This window comes from Mus musculus, chromosome 1, assembly GCF_000001635.26.
Source record: "Mus musculus strain C57BL/6J chromosome 1, GRCm38.p6 C57BL/6J".
NCBI lineage: Eukaryota > Metazoa > Chordata > Mammalia > Rodentia > Muridae > Mus > Mus musculus.
The window spans coordinates 177,119,296-177,144,976 of record NC_000067.6 but is presented as its reverse complement, the minus strand read 5'-3'; the positions used below and the strand labels follow the sequence as shown (position 1 = coordinate 177,144,976).

The 25,681-nt window shown below is 36.3% G+C and overlaps 1 protein-coding gene across 6 annotated transcripts in view; it reads left to right on the top strand.

The window, feature by feature from the left end:
• The window catches only part of Akt3 (thymoma viral proto-oncogene 3), a 241,706-nt gene that overhangs the window by 116,805 nt on the left and 99,220 nt on the right, over window positions 1-25,681 (top strand). For all 6 annotated transcript variants that reach the window (XM_006496818.4, XM_030253917.1, XM_030253910.1 and 3 more), the window contains one exon: window positions 13,881-14,006. In XM_006496818.4, the coding sequence (XP_006496881.1) occupies window positions 13,881-14,006 (126 nt within the window). The remainder of the gene's footprint in view (window positions 1-13,880; window positions 14,007-25,681) is intronic.

The window sequence follows — 25,681 nt, the reverse complement described above, 5'->3', positions numbered from 1 at the left end:
ATACAAATTGCTATATTAATATATATATAAATAGGATAAGAAAATCACCCACCTGGAAAAGTCAAAGTGATTTTACTTGTGTGTGTTACTTTTTTATGTATTTAACTATAGCTATTAAAGTATTTAAATTATTTGTATTTATAGTAATTTGCATCCCTACATTTGGATCTGTATATATAACATTATACATTGAAATGGAAGCATATTTCTCTCTCAATCAAAACTATAAACATATTTAAAATTTTAATCAAATAAATATAAGATAAAAATAACACACACACACACACACACACACACACACACATATATATATATAATATCAGCAGTTAGAAATGTACTTTTTTCCAAGTAATTTTAAAAGCCAAGTATGACAGGTAGTTTAATGTGTTTCAGAATTCAGAGTGGGAATAGACTGTCCTGTAACAGAGGAAGCACAGGAAAGGAATAATGTCAAAGGAATGAGGTACAGCCTTTCCTTTGTACTTTCTAATGACATTAGAAAGAAATGAAATGTTTAATAATATATCCAATTTATTGCCTTTTCAGGGTCTTGCGATATTGAATTTAAAAAGGATTTCTATGAGAGTATTGGCAGCAATTTTTTGTTATTTTTTATTAGATATTTTCTTTATATACATTTCAAATTTCAAATGCTATCCCGAAAGTTCCCCATACCGCCCCCCCCCACTCCCCTACCCACCCACTCCCACTTCTTGGCCCTTGCATTCCCCTGTACTGAGGCATATAAAATTTGCAAGACCAATGGGCCTCTCTTCCCAATGATGGCCGACTAGGCCATCTTCTGATACATATGCAGCTAGAGACACATGCTCCGGGGTTACTGGTTAGTTCATAATGTTGTTCCACCTATAGGGTTGCAGACCCCTTCAGCTCCTTGGGTACTTTCTCTAGCTCCTCTATTGGGGGCCCTGTGATCCATCCAATAGCTGACTGTGAGCATCCACTTCTGTGTTTGCCAGGAACTGGCATAGCCTCACAAGAGACAGCTGTATCAGGGTCCTTTCAGCAAAATCTTGCTAGTGTATGCAATGGTGTCAGCGTTTGGAAGCTGATTATGGGATGGATCCCTGGATATGGCAGTCTCTAGATGGTTCATCCTTTTGAAACAGCTCCAAATTTTGTCTCTGTAACTCCTTCCATGGGTGTTTTTTCCCAATTCTAAGAAGGGGCAAAGTGTCCACACTTTGGTCTTCGTTCTTCTTGAGTTTCATGCGTTTAGCAAATTGTACCTTATATCTTGGGTATTCTAAATTTTCAAAATCATTGTTAGTGAGGATGGTAGATCAAAACAGGACCAAGTACAGTAAATAATGAAATGGAAGTTTTTTTCATATATCGTGTTGTGTGAATGTGTGGATGTCAGGGGGTCTTTGTCCATCACTCTCCATGATGTTAATTTTTGAGGTCTAGGTAACTCATTGGGAGTTCACATGATTAGCTAGGTTGACTGGTCTGTGAGCCCCAGGGATCACTTGTCTCTGCTTCCCAAGGACTGGAACACCAGCTTGTACATCCTGCCCAGCTTTTGTGAAGGTTTTGGGAATTGTACCTAAGTCTTCATGTTTCTGTGGCAAAAACTTTATCACTATCATCCTAATCCCTAAATTTTTTTATTTGCCTTTATAAAGAATTGAAGACATGACTATCATGTATCTTCATATCCTTCCCTTTCCTAAGTTTTTTTGCATTGGTTTTCTTTTTTTATACCATAAGCCATTTTAGTTTATTAGCAAACAATTTTATTTTTGTTTCTGTTTTTGGTTTTTTTTTTGTGGGTTTTTTTGTGTGTGTGTGTGTGTGTGTGTGTGTGTGTGTTTTGGTTTTTCGAGACAGGGTTTCTCTGTGTAGTCCTGGCTGTAATGGAACTTTGTAGACCAGGCTGGCCTCGAACACAGAAATCAGCCTGCCTCTGCCTCCCAAGTGCAGGGATTAAAGGCGTGTGCCACCACCACCCGGCAGCAAACAATTTTATAATTCTTACTGTGAGCAGATGTTCTGTGTGTATTATAAATATTAATCTATTTTTCTATTACTGCTGTCCCCATTTTACAGAAGAGGGAACTAAGGCATGAAGGGTGATATGCCCAGTTTGTCACTCCCATACTTAGTGTAATAAGTAGCATAACTGTCACTTGAATCTGAACAGTTGTATTCACATCCACTGTGAGGAAGAAGATAAAAGGATGTTATTTGTGTAGCTGTCTGTTCAAGCATCATCTATGTCCTCTACAGGCTTCCCTCTGTGTGGCTCAGTTTCCTGTTAGCTGTCTGTGCAGTGAGGAGACTGCAGTGCTCATCCCTTGTTTGTGTGAAGGGATCCCTTGGAGTGAAACCTAAATACAGACAGGGCTTAGCTGAGGATTTTTAAGCAAAGTCAAGCTTTCTTGTAACCTGATCACAATGGACATAATAGATTATTGTTTAAGGAAAGCAAGAATTTTGAAGGGCATGAATTTACCCTTAAAATGATTAGATGTCTTGAGTTTAGTGATATGTCCTTTTCAGGGTCCCACACCACTAGAGGTTGATCATTGGAGAGATCTTTAGGTGAAGGGGTAAGATAAAGTGCTATACTTCCCACTAATTTTATAAAGCAGAGGTGAAATGACAGCAGGATAAACTAGTTTGACAGTGCACCCTGTCCTTGCCCAGCACAGACTTCCTGATTAGCAAGCTCTCCAGTTGTGTAGTACTTAAACAGTAGAGACCAAAGGGGTGGAAGGGAGTGATCTCAGGGTTTTTTTTTTTTTTTTTTATTCTGAGATATTCTAAGTTTTTATGCCATGAGTGTGGCGGGATAGTGATAAGTTGTGTACTTATACAATTAATAGTTCTTCCTTTGCCTGATCTGTTCTAGGTGTTGAACAGACATGGTGAGTAGGTTTGCATTATGCTTACATTGCTTCCATATTTGATTTTATTAAGGCTATTTCCTAAAATTATATGTAAGATTTAAATATGCAGAGAGTATGAGGTGCTAAAAATAGAAAATGTTACAGTATGGATGTTAATTTTTTCTAATGAAACTATATGTTTAAATAAGTCAGTTTCTTTGCAGAAGTTTTTTCTTATTGTGTTGTTTTGAGGCAAGGTCTCTTTTTGTAGCCCTGGCTGTCCTGGAACTCATTATGTAGTCCAGGCTGGCCTTGAACTCACAGAGATCTGCTTTCCTCTGCATTTGCAGTACTTCTAGCATTTCCACATTATTAAAATAGTATGTAAATGACTTCATATTTAAATGAGGTATGGTGTAGAAATGGAGAATTTTTGCAGTAATGTAGAAAAAGACAGCTCTGCTTTCACAATGTACAAGGGCGTAAGTGAAAGCAAAATAATAATTTAGCTCACATTTAACCCAGCAGGAAGCTTAGTACAGATTGAGTAATTCTCCACAACATATCTTCTTCTATGTAAACTAATCTCATGGTTTATTCTTCATTAAATTGCCAGGATGCTATTTTCTGTTGGCGAGATTGTGTGCAGCATTGAGTGTTCTCCACTCCCCCTTGATTTTTCTGAATTAGATTTGATACTATAATACCGTTAGGATGTTGTTTTGTTTAAAAGAATGATTAAATGTATTATTTCTTGGTGTAAAGTTGCCTGAAAACCATAGGTTTCAGGGTTTAATAAGCTGGGTATCATTAAACAAATACCAGAATGCTTAAAGGTAAGGTGGTAATTGTTAACGATTATGGAACATTTTAAATAAAATGCTGATAATGCACTTCCTTAGAGAAGTTAAAGTTGCCCTTCTAACATCTTACAACAGTAGCCTTAACATTCTAAGTAATGCAGCCTTTACTATAGTTCCACATATTGTGGTGGCCTCCAACCACAAAATTATTTTTATTGGTACTTCATAACTAGTTTTGTTACTGTTATGAATCATAATTTAAATATCTGTGTTTTCTGATGGCCTTCAGAGATCCATGTGAAAGGGTTGTTCATCCTCACCCACAAGGGTCACAACCCACAGGTTGAGAAACACTGCTTTACAGTATTTGGTGCATAGGTTGTTTTTTTTTTAATTTCTTCATGGAGTCTAACCTTCCTTAGGAAGCAGGCATGAAAACTATACTTAAACGACAAGTTCATGCATTATGCAGTGGAAGGAAAATTTCTTGACTATAATATATTTCTCAAAATAATCATGAAGGAACATATGGAAAAGCAGAAATGTGGGTACATCTGGAAAGCTTTTAAGGCATCTTGATCATACATTGCAGGTTTACCAAAATTGTAAACAACTTCTGTGTCGCCAGTTGCATTGGTAATATTGTCAGTCCAGGATTAGACTGACCTCTGAAAGAGGAGAGCAGGCAGTCCCTCCTCATTTTAGAATCTACAGAGAAGCAACAGAATCTTGAAATGTTGAAAGATTGTGTATTGAATATGCCACAGACAACAAATAGTAATTACTACCCTTTCTCTAGGAGCATGTATAGGTATTTGGAAATGACAGAGAGTCACAGATGTTGTATTACATAATATGGTTAAGGACATTGCGTTGATACCCTAGTTCAGCACTGATTAGTTAAAGGACATTACTTATTTGAAGGAATCAATAAAGGAAAATGATACAACCATCGTTCATCAGAAGTGAGTAAAGACAATTTTATTTAGAAAACTAGATTTTGCGTATGTCTGTATCCTAAACTGTTATGTCCAAGCTGATTTCAAGGTTCTGGAATCAAGGGATCCTCTTTCTTCCGCCTCCTGAATATCTGGGACTGCAGATATGTGCCAGTGTTCAGGTTTATATATCCCTAAAATTTTCTCACCTCTTCAGATTCGATATTTCATTCCTCACACTTCTTACTATGTAGGCTTATATTTCTTAAAACTTACTTTTAATAAAGGTTCTCAAATACTTTGACGTCCCCTCACCCACCGCCTCCTTCTAGCCCACTGTCCAAAGGTAGGGGAGAAAAGATGGTAAATAGGACAAGGGGATATGAACCTGTTTAGAAGACGTTGCGTGGGGCTATTCCAATCTCTGTTAGTCAGGACACCAGTAGTCCAGTCCAGTAATGTCAGGATAGCAAACAGGAATCAGAGGTGGCTAGATCTAACAGAAACTGCCAGGCCTCTGACACATCGTGTCTGTTGTCTCCTATTTATACTTTCTCCAAACATCACATGTCCTCCCATGGGTCTTGCCTCAGCAATACACCACGTGAGTCGACCTCACCATGTGAGTCTGTATCAGCAAGACACGGTTTGAGTCTGTATTACTTGACATATCCAGAAACTTCCACTTCTTTTCTAGAATTAATATTTTATGAGGGTTGGATTATACCTGCATAATCCATTTATATTTTAAGTACTTGTATGTATTTCAACACTAAATTATTTAAAAAGTTTTAAGACTTTATTTTCTGTGTTTTGGTGCTTTGTCTGCATGTATGTCTGTCCATCTCAAGTACAGAGGTCAAAAGAGGGCATTAAATTGTCTAAAAGTGGAGTTTAGTTGTGAGGTACTGCAAAGTGTTGGGATCTGAACCTGGGTTCTTTGGAAGAACAGTCAGCACTCTTAACCACTGAGCCATCATCCCTCCAGCCTCAAGTGCACAAGTATGAATATGGGCACACATGTATGCAGGTGAACATACATTATGTGCATATGAGTGTGTATGAATATGGGCACACATGTATGCAGGTGAACATACATTATGTGCATATGAGTGTGTATGAATATGGGCACACATGTATGCAGGTGAACATACATTATGTGCATATGAGTGTGTATGAATATGGGCACAGATGTATGCAGGTGAACATACATTATGTGCATATGAGTGTGGAGGCAAAGGTTGAAGTCAGGTGCCTTCATTTATCGCTGTCCACCTTATTTACTGAGGCAGGATTTTTCACTTGAACCCAGAGCCTTACATTGTACTGGCTTAGCCATATCATTCCAGGGATCTACTGTCTTTGCCTTGCCTGTATTGGGATCACAGGCTAGCATTTTTTGTGGGTTCTTTGGATCTGACTCTGATGGTCAGGTTTGCAGAACAAGTGCTTTTGCTTGCAGAGCCATCTCCTCAGCTCCTAGAAATTCTTAAATTCATAATAATTGTTCATAAACTAGGTGAGATGTGACTAGTGCCTGGGGGGGCTAAAGCCTAAGGGATTACTTGAGCTCAGTTCCAGATGAATCTGGACAGTACACGGACATCCCATCAATAGAAGAAAAGAAGTTCTAAAAGCTCTGAGACTTCTGTTTACTTTTCTGTACCTTTATATTTGTCTTAAAGATAGCATATGATTTTAACTAATGCTGTATTTAGATATTGCATAATTTTTACATTTCTTTAGTAAAAACAAGTATTTCCAGGCTACAGAGAGCGGAGTACTGTGGTGAAAAGCAAGTACTGCTCTTCAAAGGACTCAAGTGTGGTTTCCAGCACCCATGTCATGATGTTCACAACTTTTGTTTTTCACTCCAGGGAACCTAAACTCTCTTCTAGACTCTGGGCGTACCTGCAATAACTATGTAGTGCCCTCTCCACATATGTATTAAAATAATACAAATAAATATTAAAAAGAAAAGTTTCAAAGGCCTCTCTCCAGCTTAAAAGACTGTTTTTGATTTATGATACACATTTATTGTTTTCTAATTATATAAATATTCCTAGATAAGTACAATGTTGATTATAAATTGCATTAATTAGCAATGGTTCCATTTAATAACAAAATCTAGTACCTAATATTATGCCATGCAGAATTTTTAAGAGCTTCTATATTGTGTCCGTACATAATTTGTGTAGGCACTATGATAATTCTCATTTTCTAGTTGGGGTGTGGAGGAGGGCAAGTTCCTTTAGTTAAGCAGTGGCATAATCATGATTCACATATAAGCTTTGTGCCCCAGAGTCTTGCTCCAAGCCATCACATTACATTGTAATGTAACTCAGAATGGAATCAAACACACAATCCTGCCTCAGCCTCCAGGGTATGATCTGCAGGTGTGTGCCACCATGCCTGGCCACTGAGAGAATTATGAAGTAGAGTATTTAAAAAAAAATTCAAAAAAACCCCATCAAACCTAGTTTGCAAAGGTTGGGTATCTTTTTAAATCTGTAAGACATCAACTAGGAGTCGCTACTGGTAACTTAAACATCAGTATCATGATTATATCTTAATAATTTAAGTTTATTTACTGTTACTAATCAGGGTCTTTAATTTTCTATGGGGAAATAGGAATCTAATCTCATGTGCTATCCTATGTTATAGGAGCATATTTTAGTATGATTTTTATAATTGTGTTCTAAATAGTTGATTTATGAGATTTGTGAAAATTAGTGCTATATCAAATCAGTTGAACTAGGTTGTGTCTGTGTTAATAAGGCCAAATTTATTTTACCTATTTGTTATTGCTATATATTTTTAGCCTAGCCCATGTTAGCATAAGGGTGAGGGTAGGTTTCTAGTTTATGAGTATGAATGCAGTGTTCTCCACTGGTTCATCTTTCATCTTGCTTCTAACTTTATCTTTTTTTCTTTTTTTTTAAAGATAAAGCTTCTTCCATAAGACTTAACTTTAAGACAGAATTGGATATTTAGCACCACAATTCACCTTTAAGAGTAGAAGCCTGGATTGTTTAAGCATATTTTCTAGTTAGATATCTGAAGAAATGTGGACATATCCAGTCAAATACAGATCAGAGCCTGTTGGGACATTTAATCTGCATTTGGTCTAGACATATAGGCCCCTAATTCTTACTATGGTACTTTTTGATGTCTTCATCAGAAAGTTTTAAAAACTATAGTGTCAATTCTTAATGAAGTATTAATGAATAATGGAATAAAGTTTTTATATGTAGACTGACTTAAAATGAAGACATTAAACAACGTAATTTGACCCGAGATGAACAACTTCAGGAGACCCGGAGTTGACTGTCTATCACTCCACTCCCGATATGATCCACTTGAATAGGCTGGGAAACATTTTAGGCTTTAGCCAAAACAAAATTATCATTTGTGACTTTTTCTGTAATAGTAGTAATCTCCTCAGAACCATTGGGATTGTTTGTTGTAATATAGGAAGTGAATTATTAATTAAAAGGAAAGTTGGCCAAGACCCCAACTCTAGAATTATAACCTAGTAGAGCTCAGAACTGATAGAAAGAAAACATTTTCTTACAAACCTACAGTTCACAAATAGATTCTCTACTGCTTATTAAAACGGTTTGACGTTTTTCCTTCGCATTTACAAGAAATTGACTGAGTACAGCTGTATCTATCCTTTTCTCTCATGCTAAATGATAATGGATCATTAGATTTATTTTTGTGGTTGTTGTATAAATAAGTCTTTGGGAGCTGGAGAGATGGCTCAGTGGTTAAGAGCACTGACTGCTCATCCAGAGGCCCTGAGTTCAATTCCCAGTGACCACATGGTGGCTCACAACCATCTGTAATGGGATTCAATGCCCTATACTGATGTGTCTGAAGACAGCGACAGTATACTCATACATGAAATAAATAAATGAATAAATCTTTGAATAAGTCTTTGATAACAGTATATATAAAAGCTGTCTTTCATTTCTTAGGGTGGGTATAGTAAACAACTACAATGATGCCTTATAGCAACTAATATATCACAGTCATGGCAACCACAACAGAAAACAAGACATGAGCAAGGTTACTCTTCCTTCAAAAGCTTTCAGAGAAAATCTGTTCTTTATTCTTATTTGTGGTAGATCAAGTTTTTTTTTAGTTTGTACTAAATCTTCTGCCATTGTTTCCATGGTTACCTGCTTCCTTCCTTTCTTCATATGTCATGTTTACTTTTTTATCAAATCTACTATTTTAAGTGTATTTTAAATTTATATGGGGCTAGCTGTTCTAAAATCAGTGACCTCCTTGCCTCTCTTGCAAACTGTGATGATACTCTCTTTTATAGGATAAGCTGATTCCAGAGAGTGGGGTTTGTACTTCTTTTGAAGGTCTATCATTTAGTAATTACTTTACTCCAAAATGCCAGAATCCTTTTGGGGAAAGTAAAAGACCATACATGGAGTGGTGGTCCCATAATAATTGATTATAGAGCTGAGAAATTATATAGTCATTATAAAATTCATTACTTATGTGGTTGTGGTGATTTTAATGTAAACAAATTTTTAGAGCTGGTTGTGCAAAGATATGTCATAATTATATAGTGAATAGTACTTGATAATGATTTGATTGGTATTGGCTTACATATTTTCTATACGATGCTTTCAGTCATTATTTAGAGTCACTTCTACTTAATTAAAAAATGTACACGGTAAGATAGTGCCCTTTGTTTGGACACTAGTAACTTGTGTTTATTTATCTTGGTTTTTGGTTACATCATTTCTCCTTGGTCTTGATTTAATCTTAATATTGTTCATTGTAACCCTAGGAGCAATAGGTTATACACATACACTACAGACACAGGCAAGGGGATTACCTATGTGGTGGCTGTATGATCTAGATTTATTCAGTAATGTTTGCATAGTGACAGGATTGCCTAAGGACATACAACTGGGGACAACTCTGACAATAAGCAAAGCCTGACTATTCATTTTGGAAACACTGGATTTTATAGTGTATATACCTTCTCATCAAAGAGGGTAAGGAAGAAGAAACGCAAGTTATAGTAGATGATAAGTTAGGAAAAGGTTGTGCTGGCCACTTTATCCAGTTGTTCCTACAATGATTGTTGAAATTTAATATTAGCTTTGATGCAAGTACTATCTTTAAAAATAGAATTATGGGGGCTGTGGAATGGCTTAGTCTCTACAATACTTGATGCACAAGTATAAGAACTTGAGATCAGATCCTCAGCACCCATGTTAAAAGCTGGGTGCAGTGGTTCAGACCTGAAATCTCAGTATTTGAGATGCAGAAAGATCCCAAAGCTCCTCTACTCTGCTCATGTGCATGTGCATGAGCACATTGCAGCATCACAACTAAAAGCAACATGGCTGGTTGTTATTGGTTTATCTTAATGACTGATTGTTTGAATTTTTCTTGTTATTCTGGGCATATAGGCCCATAAAATCTAGGATTTTTTTTTTGTTTGTTTCTACTCATAGAACAGACTTATGACATCATCTTTTCTTGAGCTCTCATTGCTGGAATTACTGCATTAGTGGCAGAACTATTTAGATAATTTTTCATGATCACTTGGAAAAGGCCCAGTTGGGACTTCTTAATCTATAGAGACAGTTCTACCCTAGCAGTGCTTAGTATTCACTGTCCTCAGTGCCATGCCAGGGAGTTAGTCATGAAAAAGTTATGTTCTACGTAGTTTCAGGCTAGGAAAGTTTACCCCTATATTGGGCCTAGGGAAACAACAAGAGACACCACCATTTCTGTTGTTCACTCACTTGCAGCCTTTATGCCCTATGTAAGGATCATTCTTCAGAGGCAAACACATTCATTCCATCTGTGGAAATGGAAAAGGTATATTTAATAAAGCCAGCACACCATGCTGAAATATTTTTTTTCTTCAGAATTTTTGTAGAAACATATAAAAAGGTTCTTTGTCCTCTGCCCCCCACTTTCACCTGAAGAAAATATTTAGTACCTTTCTCCAGATGCTAACTAGGCATATCTGAACTCTGGAGGAATACTGGAAAAAGCTCCATGAAGTTAGAGATTTGGTCTTTTTTATTTTGGTTGGTGGGGAAGGGGTTACAACTTGTGTTCCCAGCACCTTTAACTAAGTGACTGACTGACTGACAGACTGACTGACTAAATGACTGAATGACTGACTGAATGAATGAATATATTGCAAGGTCCTTTATGTTGTAGATGTTAAATGACAAAAAAACAAAAACAAAATCTTCATTGAAAAATTGACACTCAGTTTAACTGTGCTGACCAACTCAATTGCTGAGTATATGAATCAATTCAAAATTATTAAAAATATATTCAATAATATTGCTAATTTTTCATTTAGTGGAACAGAAATTTTCTGTTTCTCCTTTTTTTTTTCCTTTGGAGGAAATAAGTTCACCCCTGTCTGGTTGTTGTGCATTTTTCTTAAGGGATATATAATAGACTAATTTTCACAGAACTTTTGACAGCTCTAATTTTTAATTCACTATCAATCTGAACATGGAAATATTTAAGATGCTAAAGAAAAATTCGGTTTAGAAATTAAATTTTGATTTTAATTTTACATTTTCTGAAAGAATGTGTTCACTTCTATTTACATAAGAAAAATATTCTAATTATGATGTGGTCTTTATACTTTTCAAGTGAGTTTGTTTCATTTTATCTTTATATGATTGTGAAATTATCACTTGCTGTTCATCTTGACAGACATGTAACTGTATCAGTATAAATCTGCTCTTGTTAACAACAGCCTTTGGAACCTAAATGCTACCTCATTGATTAGATATTGGCACCTAACAATATAAAATTATATAGTAACACATAATTAAATAGGAAAGAATTAAATAATAATGGCAGTCAACACAGGAACAAAGTTTTGGAGTTGAATAAGAACTGTGAACTTAAGTAAATATTATGTGATTGCCAAGAATGAATTTTGTCTTAATAAAAGTAGATAAGGCATCAGGTATATGTGTGTTGAAATTTATCTACCTATATGCACGTGTGAAATATTTACATTTGCTTATCTCTTTTATTTATTTACTATGACTATCAATCAAGTGATAGGCAGTTTAAGTACAGGGTACTAGAGTATTTCGATGCAAGTCAACAAAGAATGTCAGTAGTTGCTGAGATGATAAAAAATGAGCTCCAAGGACAAAGAGTAGAAGTTTGGAAACCATGTTTGCTATCATAGCTTTACAAGCTTCTCAGTACTTTAAAAGAGTTTTTTTTTAAATGAAATTGATTAATTATAACAAAACTATGTAAAGTGTTTCAGCTGTGAGAGTTGAACTGTTTAATCAGTAAACCAGTATCTGTATGACTAATACATGATTTTTAAAACTGTGTACAGTATGCAAGATTTATTCAAGATACAATCTGAGTAAGCTAACAGCTATTTGAATAGGCGTCCTTCTTCAGTTATCCACTTGAGTTTTATTCTCTTCTTATATTTCAATCTTCTAATAATTCAGTTTCAATACTCTAATAGATTGAATGTATTAACAGAAAAGAAAGTCCAGCTATTTGTGTTTAGGTGTAGGTAGAAATGCTATACAATGATGCTGCTTTTTTACTAAGAGGTCAGGTGTAGTATTAACTTGTCGTCCTTTGCCTTTGCCTTCCTAGTGCTAGGGTTACATGCCACCATGCTGCTCAGGAAAAAACTATGTATGCATATATCATGTATAAACATGATACATATATGTAAATATATGTTACATTAAATGTAGTAAGTTTGCTTTTTTGGTTTTGTTTGTTTGTTTGTTTGTTTTCTGAGACAGGATCTTACCTTGTAGCCTTGGCCGGCCTAGAGTTCACTCTATAGACCAAGATTGGCCTTGAATTCAGAGGGATCCACCTGTCTCTGTCCCCTGAGAGTTGCTGCACATGCCCATCAGGTTGTTTTAGTGTAAAAATATGTTAGAGCAGGATGAGGGGAAAAGCAATGGAGTCTACACTCTGATAAGATTAATCTGGAGGTGATTTGTTAGTAGAAGCTGTGGTGAGGTTTGGGGAAAGCAATTGAGAACATTAACAGGCTGGATGTAAAGCAGTAATGGGTCAGTTAGGTAAGGCTGTCAGGGAGCTACTAAGGAAGTTCTGACTTACTACTAGTAGTATAAGGCATGCCAGAAGTCAAGTGCTAGGTTGAAACTTGGCCGAAAGAAAAGCTGCTTTGTATCAAATGTAAAAATTTCAGATTTTTGTAGTTCTAAAATTCAGCACTTCCTAATAGCAGAAGACCACATGGTTCCCTCCTCCCCTTCAGCATTTTTTTCTTTTTCTTCCACCCTTCTTCCTTCCTCCCTTGCTAATGCACTTACTCCAAAACCCTCCATCCCCAAATCTTGGTTTGGAGCTCAGCATGACCTGGCATTCATGGCGGCTCCTGCTTTAGCCTCCTCTAGTCCTGAGAAAGCAGGTGTGAACTGCTATGCCTCGCTTGCCATTGAGCTATTAAGGCGCTGCTGGTTCAAATTGGGTCTATTTTGGTAGTTAGGTGGAGCTCATATGGAAATCTAATAAAATGCATATTTATACAGAGTTAGTCATGCTTTATAACTATACTGTATTGCATTTTTTTCTGTATGTAACTGTGGTGTGCTTTTGAGCTTTATTAACTCATGTTCTTTCAGTTTTGTGACTGGTCACAGCATTGTGTGAAAGGTTATTTTCCTAGAAAGAGGAAGTTAAGGTCAAGATTAACAAGGAAATACGTCCTATAATAATCCTAGAGGCTGAGGCTAGACGATTGAGTTTGAGGTAATCCTGTGAGACCTTGTCTTACAAAAAGGTAAAGGAGTTAGCTTCTTTCCCCTTGTTTGGAAAACAAAAGCCAAAAAGGAGTATTATTGATCATGAAAGTGGAACATGTATTTCACACTCTGCTTATGATCTGTTTTCCCTGCAATTCATAAATACTGTTCATGGAATTACTAGGGCCTTATAAAATGGCCAAAAATATGCTTTAACAGTCAACTGATAAATTGGAAAACTGAAGAAAATGTGTGTTCAGAAGAATGATTCTCTGAAGGAATAACAGTCCAAATGAATAATCAAAGTATGGAATCATTAAAAACAAAGTGTCTGGGGTTTATTAAATTTAATTGTAGACTTATTTTCTTTTGTAAGTCAAGTTAAAAGAAAATTACATCATTAAAATTTTGCAGGTCAGTGTTAATGGGATGTGTTATACCATAATTTCTTTTCTTACCTAAACATTACTTCGTTTTTGGCATTAACATGTGTGTTCTTCCATGTAGGAGAATATATAAAAAACTGGAGGCCAAGATACTTCCTTTTGAAGACAGATGGCTCATTCATAGGCTATAAGGAGAAACCTCAAGATGTGGACTTACCTTATCCCCTCAACAACTTCTCAGTGGCAAGTAAGTGATTAACAATTGTTAATTCACTGTGGGTTCATTTATCTGCATGATGTTATGTGGCAGGTGTGTGTATGGATCTGAGAAACCAGCATGAAAGTTTATCTACACTTGATGGAAAGAAATGATCAACTCTGTAAGAAATTTCAACTCCTTATGACAGGGACTTATAATCTTATGCAGTGCAATATAGTTTACTGTTTTTCGTATTTAGAGTTGAATGTAATATATTAAATATAATTGCCCACGTACACAACTTAAGTTTTTTTATATAAAATGTAAATAAGGACCTATGATCTGGGTTGTAAGATGTTATCCTCCTTTCTGCATTATCTCACAGGATTCCCTGTCACAGTGTTTGGTTGTTTGTCTTATTATATAAATGTTTGTCTATTAGAAATCATTTCCTGAGATTATTTTATATTTTTAGTTATATTCATATTTCTTAAGACTATCTAAAAAATGCTCATAGTTTACTTAGAAATGTTGTCTTTGTTGAATTTGCTTAATTAAAAGGTGTCCTTGATGATAATAACGATTATTTTCATTTTCATATTTGACCAAGCTTTAAATGGTTTATACCTACTTATCTAAGTAAAAGATCCTCCTGTGTTTATCCAGAACTAGAGCAGTTTCAAGTTCAAATTGGCATAGAGAAGAACTAGGTGCAGTCTGTTCTATGGGGTCAAAATTTGTCATTAGATGACTCTTTTAGTTGGATGAGATATGTTGGAGAAAGAAGGGAGGGGGAATTGATGCTTGTGAACATAATTAAATAACCAAAAGATCCAGGAAAGAAAACATTTCTTAAGTATTATAAAATTCATTTTATCACAAAAGAATTTCAAACTTTATTTTCAGTTTTTAAAGTAAAGCTAAAAGAATATGGAATTACAAATAATCGAGGAAGGATACTATTTTTCTAAAATTTTATCCAAATTTTTATCAAAACAAATTTTATATGCAACATATTTTGATCTTTACCATCCTGGATACTTCTCTGAGAACTTCCTTGGGAACTAATTTAAAAACCTTCTGCATTCATATCTGTTATTTCTTGTGTAGAGAACTTTTATTTTTGAAATGAAAACTTCTTATCATTATATGTTATAAATACATATATGTGCATACATATGTGTGTATTAAGAAAAACAGTTTTTCTCTATCAAAACATGTTCATTATATATTAGTGGTTCTTGTAAGTAAGAAATTAATCACTTTGACAACAGGAATACTATATTAAATTTTTAAATTGCTTTAAGACATTTCAGGCTAAAGGAATTGTGGTTGAACATTTGCTTATTAACGTGGTAGAAATTACCTTTTAAACAGTTGTCATGTCCTACTAAAGAAATGTCCATTTTACCAGCAATTCTATTGGTTTTTCTGAAATAATTTATAAAAGAACAGAAAAATCTCTATCTGCTGATCAAAATGCAGCATTTTTTGACCTTATGAAATTTCACACCCCAACAAGTTTTAAAGACATACTGTATGTCACAGTCTGCCAACATCTGCTCTAACACTTCCACTGGCAGAGGCTGAAATAAATGTGTACTTGTGGAGAGAGATCCTATTTAGTGACTGACAGCTTCTCCATAAGATAAATAGCAGTTGACATCTGTAATTTTTACTTGCATAACCAAATACTTACTGGTACTTGCCTCTTGCAGGTAAAGTAGTAGTTGAATACCTAATTTTCAGGAGTATTACCTTAGATCCTACCATGAGTCCATTAAGTAAATAGGAAGCTAATTCAAACAAAGGAGGAGGTATTATAGGCAGAAGATGACAATGCTTATATGAGGGATCAATGGAAGAAACCGGCATGGCCTGTTTTCTTCGTCTGGCAGTTAGTCCCCCACTTGCCTTGGCCCCCTATGGAATATTATTCTTTAAGAGGCTGGCGAGATGGCTCAGCAGTTTACTGCTAATGGTGGTTTACAGCATGGGTAATCCTGGTTCCAGGGGATCTGACACCCTCTTCTGGCCTCTCTGGGTATCTTCATGCACATGTTACACATATGGACAAGCAGATGCACACACATATATATACATAAAAATAAAATTTAAAAATTAAAAGAATTTGAATAGCCTTTAAAATTACTACAAGGTTATGTTAAATATTATATATCCCATTGATAGCTACAATTTGAGGCCTCTATTTTTCTGCTAATTAAAAATGTTCCTATATCGGCTGGCTTCTAAGATTGCTCCATTTGGCTCTCTGCTTCCTGTGGTGATACAAGTTCTTGAGTTTGGCTGTCCAGCAACCATATAAAATAAGTGCAGGAGATCATGACTTTATTCCTAGTCTCTAGTAGCAGAGAAAGACTAAATCACGGAGCTCATGGCTTAGCCAGCACAGTATAATCTGTAAACTCTAGGTTCATTGAGAGCCTACCTCACAGGGCAGGGTGGAGAGTGATTGAGGAAGGTGACACCTGGCTTCACACACATGTGCACATATAAGTACTAATGTGTATATGTGTGTGGTCATACATGAACAGTATACTTGTATATGGACTTTAATAAAATTTCCAAGAGATAGCCTTTTTACTCATTTGGAAAAATTATGATATGAACCAGAAGGATTTTAAAATTTATTTCCCAATATTCATTATATTGATTTTTCTTCACTTCTTAATAACATTGTCCAGGCTAGGGGTAGAGTATATGCTTAGCATGCATGGTTTCAGACTGCAGTACCAGGGAGGGAAAAAAAACCCAAAGCTTTTTATACTCACTAAATATACCACTTAACTACTATTTGATTGAAACTACTTTTGATGATTTCTCTAGTGGCCACCTCATATTTAGTGGTGATGGAAAGTCAACATTTTTTTCTTCCTATGTCAGCATCATGGCTAAGGACATTATAAACAAAAGAAAATATATGTAGACATCTGTCTAGCATTAATTTTATTTAATTTAGACTTTGGAAACTAAGACTCAAAGACTTACATGTTTTTGTGCTGTAGGTACTCCCACCAAAGTTTCATTTTATAGTCCTGAGTGACCTGGAACATGTCATATAGGCTGGCTTCAACCTAACAGAGACCTTCCTACTTCATCATCCCCCATGATGACATTTATGACATGTGTATTAATGTAAAAGTAGATAATCATGGGAAAATATGATAGGTAATATGGGTAATATAATGGTAATAGGCTGGAAAGGACTGAACATGGCCTGTTAGTTGAGAACTTTCTCTTGAAACCTTCAGAGTTCAAGATTGTTTCAGAAATAGGAAAGACATTTGTCAAAGGAGAGACTAAGACCTGCTTTAAAGGAAAGTCAGAAAGTCTTTACTAGATTTAGTCCTGGCTCAGGGGAAACAAGCAAGAAAACATTGAAAATGGCCTTCTTGCTTTTACGTTTTCCTCAAATGCCAAGGTAACACATTTGGCTAAAATCCTTTGTTAAGCTCAGCTTTAATTTGTTTTCTGGATTGGCTTTGAGTTGCATTTCATTCTACTGACCAAACTTTTGGAATGGTGTTGCCCTCTGTGCTGTCAGGTTCCTCTGTGTTCTTATTTGCAGGAAGTATAATTTGGTATTTAATAAACATCTAGCCAAGGACTTCACACTTTGTACATTACGCCTGAATCTACAGGATTATATTGTTTATAAAACCTTAGTTACAAACTGTGTGCCTTATTCCCACTTTTTCATGTATTCAGACCAGGCTGCTCTCCTGAGAATTGTGTCATATTAATTTCACTGAAAATTATTGCCACCCTATGTGTTTTTTAGCCTTTACTTTTCCTAGGCTGACCTCAAGACAGTTGCCTATTTTCCTTTGTTCAGTGTTTGAGTTCTGTCTCTGCTTGAGTAGAAATCTTGGTCTGTTCCCTCTCTTTTGCTTTCCTTTACATCTTTACCACACTCTCAATCCATTCCTAGTTCTGCTGATTTTATTCTTATGTTCGAACCTATTATGTATGCCTCGAACTATTTTCCTGGAATGACTCACTCTCTTAGTCTTTGATGCATACTCTTAACTAGATTTCTGCGTCTCGTCTGTGCCACTCATGTTCTTTCACTTGTCTGTCAGAAGGATCTTTCTAAAATTACATCTTAACTATGCCATTCTCCCCAGGAAAACTCTGCCTTGGATCTTCATTGCCTACTGGATGGCATCCAGCTTCCTTAATGTTTCATACTAGGATCTCTTCAATCTGGCCGCTCCTTTCAGCTCCTGCTCCATGTCTCTTCGGCTCTGCAGTTCTGCTTCGGCAGTGCTGAGCTGTTTATAACTCCGTGAAAACTTTGCTGCTCTTCTGCTCTTTGTCTTGGCTTCTGGTTGGCAGGTCCTCATCTTCTATTTGCCTGTGTAATTTTCTTTTGTCTAATTAATTTTAAAATTTCTTTTCCTCATTGATTCATTTAAAACTATTCTTCTGCTTTCCTCAAACTGGGGTTTGGTGCATATGTGTGTATGTTTATCACCTTGTTTCTTGGTTATCTGGTTCATGAATAATATGTCTTACTTATTCGTCTGAGTTATTCAAGGTAAAATAGTTTAATCTTATAGAGTCTACATGTTATGACTTTAATAATTATTCTTGAATATCTGAACGCATACTATGTAAATTTCTCCTTTTTAGATAAGAAAATGAAGCCTTTGGAGTCGGTGATTTGTTTAAGGTTATCTTCCTAGATAATGGTATTTAAATACCAGGATTAAAACTATGTGATTCAAGGCTGAAGAGATGGCTCAGTATTTAAGACTGCATACATACTGACCTGAGTTCAACTCCAAGCACCTATGTCAGGTGACTCATTCCTGCTTATAACTCCAACTCAGGGAGAGTGACACATCTGGCATCCATGAGTACTTGCATTCACTGGAACATACCCTCCATACACATAATTAAAAAGAATGATTCTTTTATATAAAAAAAAAATCTTGCAGTACTCTGCTGTCATTTAAATGTTATTCTTTTCCCTCCCATCATACTAGGATCTTATGTTAGTCAGTGCATTATATACTTGTCCTGTTGTGAAAACATGCATAAAAGAAGCCACTGAAGGCAGAAAGATTTATTTTTGCTCCTAGTTTGAGGGGTTTCCTGCATTAGAGGTTAATCTTTTTGCTTTGAGCTCATAGTGAGGTACTGGTTTATGGTGAAAAAGTAGCACAGTAAAATGTTTTTTCTCATGACCAGGGAACAAAAGGAGAAAGGACCAGGTTCTTATAACAATCTTCAGGGATATGGTACCAATAACCAAAAGACACAGGTCACATCTCATGAAGTTTCTACCATCTCCCAAGAGCTCCAGACTAAATGCCAAACATTTAAAATGTGTCTTTGGAGAATATTTAAAATCTATGCAAGCATACCGTTTTCATCTTCAATTTTCATTGATTTAGAATATAAAAATCATTACTTACATTGTTGAGTAGCCATTGCATGTAGAATGGAAATTTATAAAGTACTAAGGGATGTGGATAACAACATTTGACCTTTATTCTAATTTGTGTTTATCAGATCAAATATGGACTCTGAATGAAGTTATCTTCAAAAAGCAGTGAAATAGAAATGTAATTTAGGAATTATTTTTAAGGATGGTATAACCATAACTAAAAATTAAAAGTTACCATGACTCATTTCTGTTAGTCATAGATTGAGAAGACATTGTTGAGAAATACATGCACATTGAGTTGAAAAATACCACTACAAACACATACTGTCACATGGTACTTTGAGTAAAGTAGTTTTTCTGTCCATTAGCCATGGTCTCTGATATTTTATATCTTTTTACTGAATTCTTAGATTATTAAACTTCAAAGAGGGAAAAATTCTTCTATGGAAGAGTGAATAACTGCCCAGATGTCTTTAGGTTCATCCTGTGTTTGCAAGGTCCCTACTTATTCTGTATGGTGAGAAGCAGGGTATGCCAGCACCTGTCTCAAGAAACTCCTCCTACAAGTCTGCCTTATGTGCTGCAAATATTGGTCTATCCTGAAATTGTCTCTTTTCCAAAACTTTTCTTTATTCTCTTTTATAAATGATAGGATTTCTACACTCCTAGCTGCCCCTCTTTTAAATGAATGTTTCCTATCTAACCTATTTTTTACTCACATTGAAAATAGAAAATTATGGTTCTTAAAACCACCCAAATGATCTTTATGGCTGAAGTTAGAGTCAGATTTCAGATTTGGAGACAAATAAGTTCATGGGTTAAATCAAAACATATGGAGAGAGAAATTTAGATTTAGCATTTATCTTATATATCTAGAAGGGTCATTAACTGTCTAGATAGATATGAATTATGAAAATTCAGAATAATTAAATTTTAAAAGTCTGTTGATCATTTAGTATCTAACATGGTACCTAGAGGATTATATCATAGTTTTTTTATATAGGAATTTGACATAGACACTGTATAGTATCATTGGATACATAGTAGATGAAGAGAAAAATGGGTTTAGTGGCCAAAATGAATATTTTATTAGATAGTTTCTTTATTTACATTTCAAATGTTATCCCCTTTCCTGGCTTCCCCTTTGAAAACCTTCTATCCCATCTCTATCCTCCTGCTTCTATGAGGGTGTTCTCCCTCCCACCCATTCCTCCCTCCCTGCCCTGGCATTCCCCTACACTGGAGCATTGAACCTTCACAGGACCAAGGGCTTCTTCTCCCATTGATACCCGACAATGCCATCCTCTGCTACATATGTGGCTGGAGCCAAGGGTCCATCCATGTGTAATCTTTGGTTGGTGGTTTAGGTCCCTGGGAGCTCTAGGGGGTCTGGTTGGTTGATATTGTTGTTCTTTCTATGGGGTTGTAAACCCCTTCAGCTCCTTCAGTCATTTCTCTAACTCCTCCATTGGGGACCCCATGCTCAGTCCAATAGTTGGTTCCAAGCATCCACCTCTCTATTTGTCAGGCTCTGGCAGAGCCTCTCAGGAGACAACTATATCAGGCTCCTGTCAGCATGCACTTATTAGCATTCACAGTAATGTCCATGTTTGGCCACTGTATATGGGATTGGATCCCCAGGTGGGGCAGTCTCTGGATGGCCATTCCTTCAGCCTCTGCTCTTTACTTTATCCCCATATTTGCTCCTGTGAGTATTTTGGTCTTCTTTCTTGAGCTTCATGTGGTCTGTGAATTTTATCTTGTGTATTCTAAGCTTTTAGGCTAATATCCACTTATCAATGAGTGCATACCATGTGTGTTCTTTTGTGATTGGGTTCGGATGATATTTTTTTAGTTCCATCCATTTGCCTAAAAATTTCATGAATTCATTGTTTTTAATAGCTGAGTAGTCCTTTGTGTAAATGTACCACATTTTCTATATCCATCCCTCTATTAAAGGACATCTGATTCTTTCCAGCTTCTGGCTATTATAATTAAGGCTGCTATGAATACAGTAGAGCATGTGTCCTTGTTATATGTTGGAGCATCTTTTGAGTATGTGCCCAGAAGTACCTGGGTCTTCAGGTAGTGCTATATCCAATTTTCTGAGGAATCACCAGACTGATTTTCAGAGTGGTTATACCAGCTTCAAATCCCACCAACAATGGAGGAGTGTTCCTCTTTTTACACATCCTCACCAGCATCTGCTGTCTCCTGAGTTTTTGATATTAGCCATTCTGACTGGTGTGAAGTAGAATCTCAAGGTTGTTTTGATTTGCATTTCCCTGATGACTAAGGATGTTGAATATTTCTTTAGGTACTTCTTGACCATTTGATATTCTTCAGTTGAGAATTTTTTGTTTAGCTCTATACCCCATTTTTAACAGGGTTATTTGATTCTCTGGAGTCTTCTTGAGTTCTTTGTATATATTGGATATTAGCCCTTTATTGGATTGATAAAGATCTTTGCCCACTCTGTTGGTTGCCGTTTTGTCCTATTGACAGTGTCCTTTGCCTTATAGAAGCTTTGCAATTTTATGAGATCCCATTTGTCTATTGTTATCTTAGAGCATAAGCCATTGGTCTTCTGTTCAGGAAAATTCCTCCATATGAGGCTCTTCCCCACTCTCTCTTATTAGTTTCACTGTATCTGGTTTTTTATGTGGAGGTCCTTGATCCACTTGGACTTGAGCTTTGTACAAAGAGATAAGAATGGATCAATTTGTATTCTTCTACATGCTAACCTCTGGTTGAACCAGTGCCATTTGTTGAAAGTGCTGTCTTTTTTCCTCTGGAAGAATTTTTATAGAAAGTAAATGCCATGGAACTTGTACAAGAAGCAGTATGTAATAGTTATCTGGTTATATTCTGTGGTGGTAGGTGTATATCTTCAAACAAACAAGCTATCAGTCAGCTCTTCCTGATACCAGCTAGCTCAGGTCTTCATTAATTCTTCCTGGATTATGTTAACAGTCTCCTAATTGGTTTCTTATGTTCAGAAATTCTTTTCTCTGAAATACTTGGAATAAATGCATATATATGTCAAAACCAAGTTGTCCAAATACCATTCCTTTTCTCAGACAAAGAAATCTTAGAGTTGATCTATCATTTTTAATATGGGGAAGCGGAATTATTTTTTTTTACTTATCCATAAACATTTGTACAAAATTTAAAAATTATATCTATGTTCGTATATGTACACCTCATATCTTTTCAGTATTTCTTTGTATGGCTTAATATTCTATATTTTTGTTTTGGTAGTGTTAGAGATGGAAACCTTGATGACGAGCTACACCTAACTCTCCGTGATGTTTTATGTAAATTGCTACATTCTGTTAAGTTCAGTACTATGCACATTTATAAGTGTTTTTGCTCTGAGTAACTTCCTAGAATACTTTATATACTTAATCTTTTGAAGATTGGATGCATTTTTACTTGTAGTTCTGAGGAAAATTTTAGATAGATGGGAAATTAAGTCTAATAATAGGTTTATCTCACTATAAGTAGTAGATGCCTATTTGAAAATAAAACAGAAAATGACAGTGTAAATTTAGTCAAATGGCTTTTGAAGAAGCAAGTCTCTGTTGGATAAGGACTGTGCATGTTTTAACTGTTGCCCTGTATAGTCAGAAGTTCCCCTTTTCTTTTTATAATCTTCCAGTGTCTTTCTGAAGAAACTCTTGCTTACTATCCATTGGGGAGATACAAAAGTAAGTTGTGTTTTAAATCACCACTTCTTAAAAAGGGGAGACAATGTGGTAAGAGTTTTAAGAGAAAGCAGGCCAGGATTGATAAGCTCCAGGAGCTTATGATCAAACATACCAGAATGGAAGCAAACCCTAGCAGAAGTAGTTTCCTGTATACCTGCTCTTCTCTACCACTGAGCTAGGTCGATCAAGTACGACCATCTATTGCCTGTCTATAATAGATGGTCTGTCTATAATTGTTCTGAATTACTTTCAAGTACTTTTTAAAAAAATTATTGGTTATTTTATTTATTTACATTTTAAATGTTATTCCCCTTCCCGGTTTCCCCTCCACAAACCTCCTATCCTATTCCCCCTACCCCCTGCTTCTATGAGGGTGCCCCTCTTGCCTCACTGCCCTAGCATTCCCATATGCTGGGGCATCGAACCTTCACAGGACCAAGGGCCTCCCATTCAGTTGATGCCAGACAAGGCCATCCTTTGCTACTTATGGGGCTGAAGCCATGGGTCCCTCCATGTGTACTATTTGGTTGGTGCTTTAGTTCCTGTGAGCTCTCGGGCTGTCTGGTTGGTTATTGTTGTTCTTCCTATGGGGCTGCAAACATCATTCAATCCTTCAGTCCTTCTAATTTCTCCATTGTGGTCCCTGTGCTCAGTTTGATGGTTGGCTGCAAGAATCTGCATCTTTATTGGTAAGGCCCTGGCAGAGCCTCTCAGGAGAAAACTATATCAGGCTCTTGTTCTCAAGCATTTCTTGGCATCAGCAATAGTGTCTGGGTTTTGTGTCTGCACATGGCATGGATCCCCAGGAGGGGCAATCTCTGGATGACCTTTCTTTCAGTCTCTGCTCCACTCTTTGTCCCTGTATTTTTTTTACACAGGAATAATTCTGAGTTAATATTTTTGAGATGGGTGGGTAGACCCATCCCTCATCCAGGGGCTGTGCCTAACCTTTGGATATGGTCTCTACAGGTTCTCTCTCCCCTTTGTTGGGTATTTCAGCTAATGTCATCCCTGTTAGGTTCTGAGGCCTCTTGCTTCCCTGGCTTCTGGGACTTTCTGGTGACTACCCCCAGTTTAACTTAACTTTTTCCTTGTTTTCTCTTCTTGTGTTCCTAGATAGCAACCTGGTATATATACTCTTTGAAAGTGCCTATCATGTGTGATAACATAATTGACTTATATATGAAGTTAAGTTTATCATGTGTAGTTAGTCTTTATAGAAACAGAACCGAGAGATTGAAAAAAATATGTGTGTGTGTGTGTGTATACACACATATAAATAAATATTAGAGTAGCTTTCAGGCTTTAATCCAGGTAGTCATTAGAACAATAGCTGACTCACAATGGATAGCCAAAAATCTGGTAGTTGTTCAGTACATGAGACTGGATGTCTCAGGTTCCCAATCTGTTGCAGGAGTCCCAGAGAAATCCTAGAGAATTGCAAGGTCTTCAGTCTACATTGAAATCTTGAACCAGAGAAGGAGTGTCTCAGCAACAAGAAAGATGAACTTCCTAGTGAAAGTGACGGCAAGCAGGCCCCCCCCCCCAAAAAAAAGCTTCTTTTTTCCATGGCCTTTTCTGTGGGTGTCACTAAAAGTTGTGGCCCAGGTTTAGGGTAGATCTTTCCACCTTAAATGGTCCAGTTAAGAAAAATCCCTCCTATGTGTGCCCAGCTGCTCAGTTTACTTGATTTCAAATGTAGACAAGTTGAAAAATCAAGATTAGCCATAATCCTTAAGCTCTAGTGAATATTTAGAAAGTTTTTATTGAGAGTATTATATTCTCAACATTGTACCTAGTACCCAAAGAATTAAAAATGGAAGAAACCAATCTTTAAAAAGTTGTTAGTATGTGCCATACCCTTTCAGATACTGTTATCTCATTCACTTGTTACAGGAATGCTGTGAGTTAAATATTTTGTTTCCTATTTTGAAAAGGCTCAGAAAATTGTGTGATATGTTTCTTGGTAGTTGTTAGAGCCAGAAATTAACTATATGAGTAGCAATACAAACAACAAATTATTTTCATTTTATCATTCCACAGATAATAGTCAGTGGATCTGAAGAATTTGTAATATAGTAGCAAAAATACTTTGTGACACTTGGAATTGGTACTTGACATGTTTCATGATTAAATTCTGGAGTAAGTTTTACAATTAAAATACAAATTTTAGGAAAGGGGAGATTCATTAGAAACTAGAGTATCGAGAAAATCCTCTCTGGAGATTCAGATTCTTTAGAGAAATAGTAATATTTTAAAAGACAGGCTGGATTCTAGGCAAAAATACTATTCTTTTTTTTTTTTTTTTTGGTACTTTCTTCATTCACATCTCCAGTGCTATCCCAAAAGTCCCCCACACCCTTCCCCCCACCCACTCCCACTTCTCGGCTCTGGCGGTCCCCTGCACTGAGGCATATAAAGTCTGCACGACCAATGGGCCTCTCTTTCCACTGATGGCTGACCAGGCCATCCTATGATACATATGCAGCTAGAGACACGAGCGCGGGGGGCACTGGTTAGTTCATATTGTTGTTCCACCCATAGGGTTGCAGTTCCCCTCAGCTCCTTGGGTACTTTCTCTACCTCCTCCATTGGGG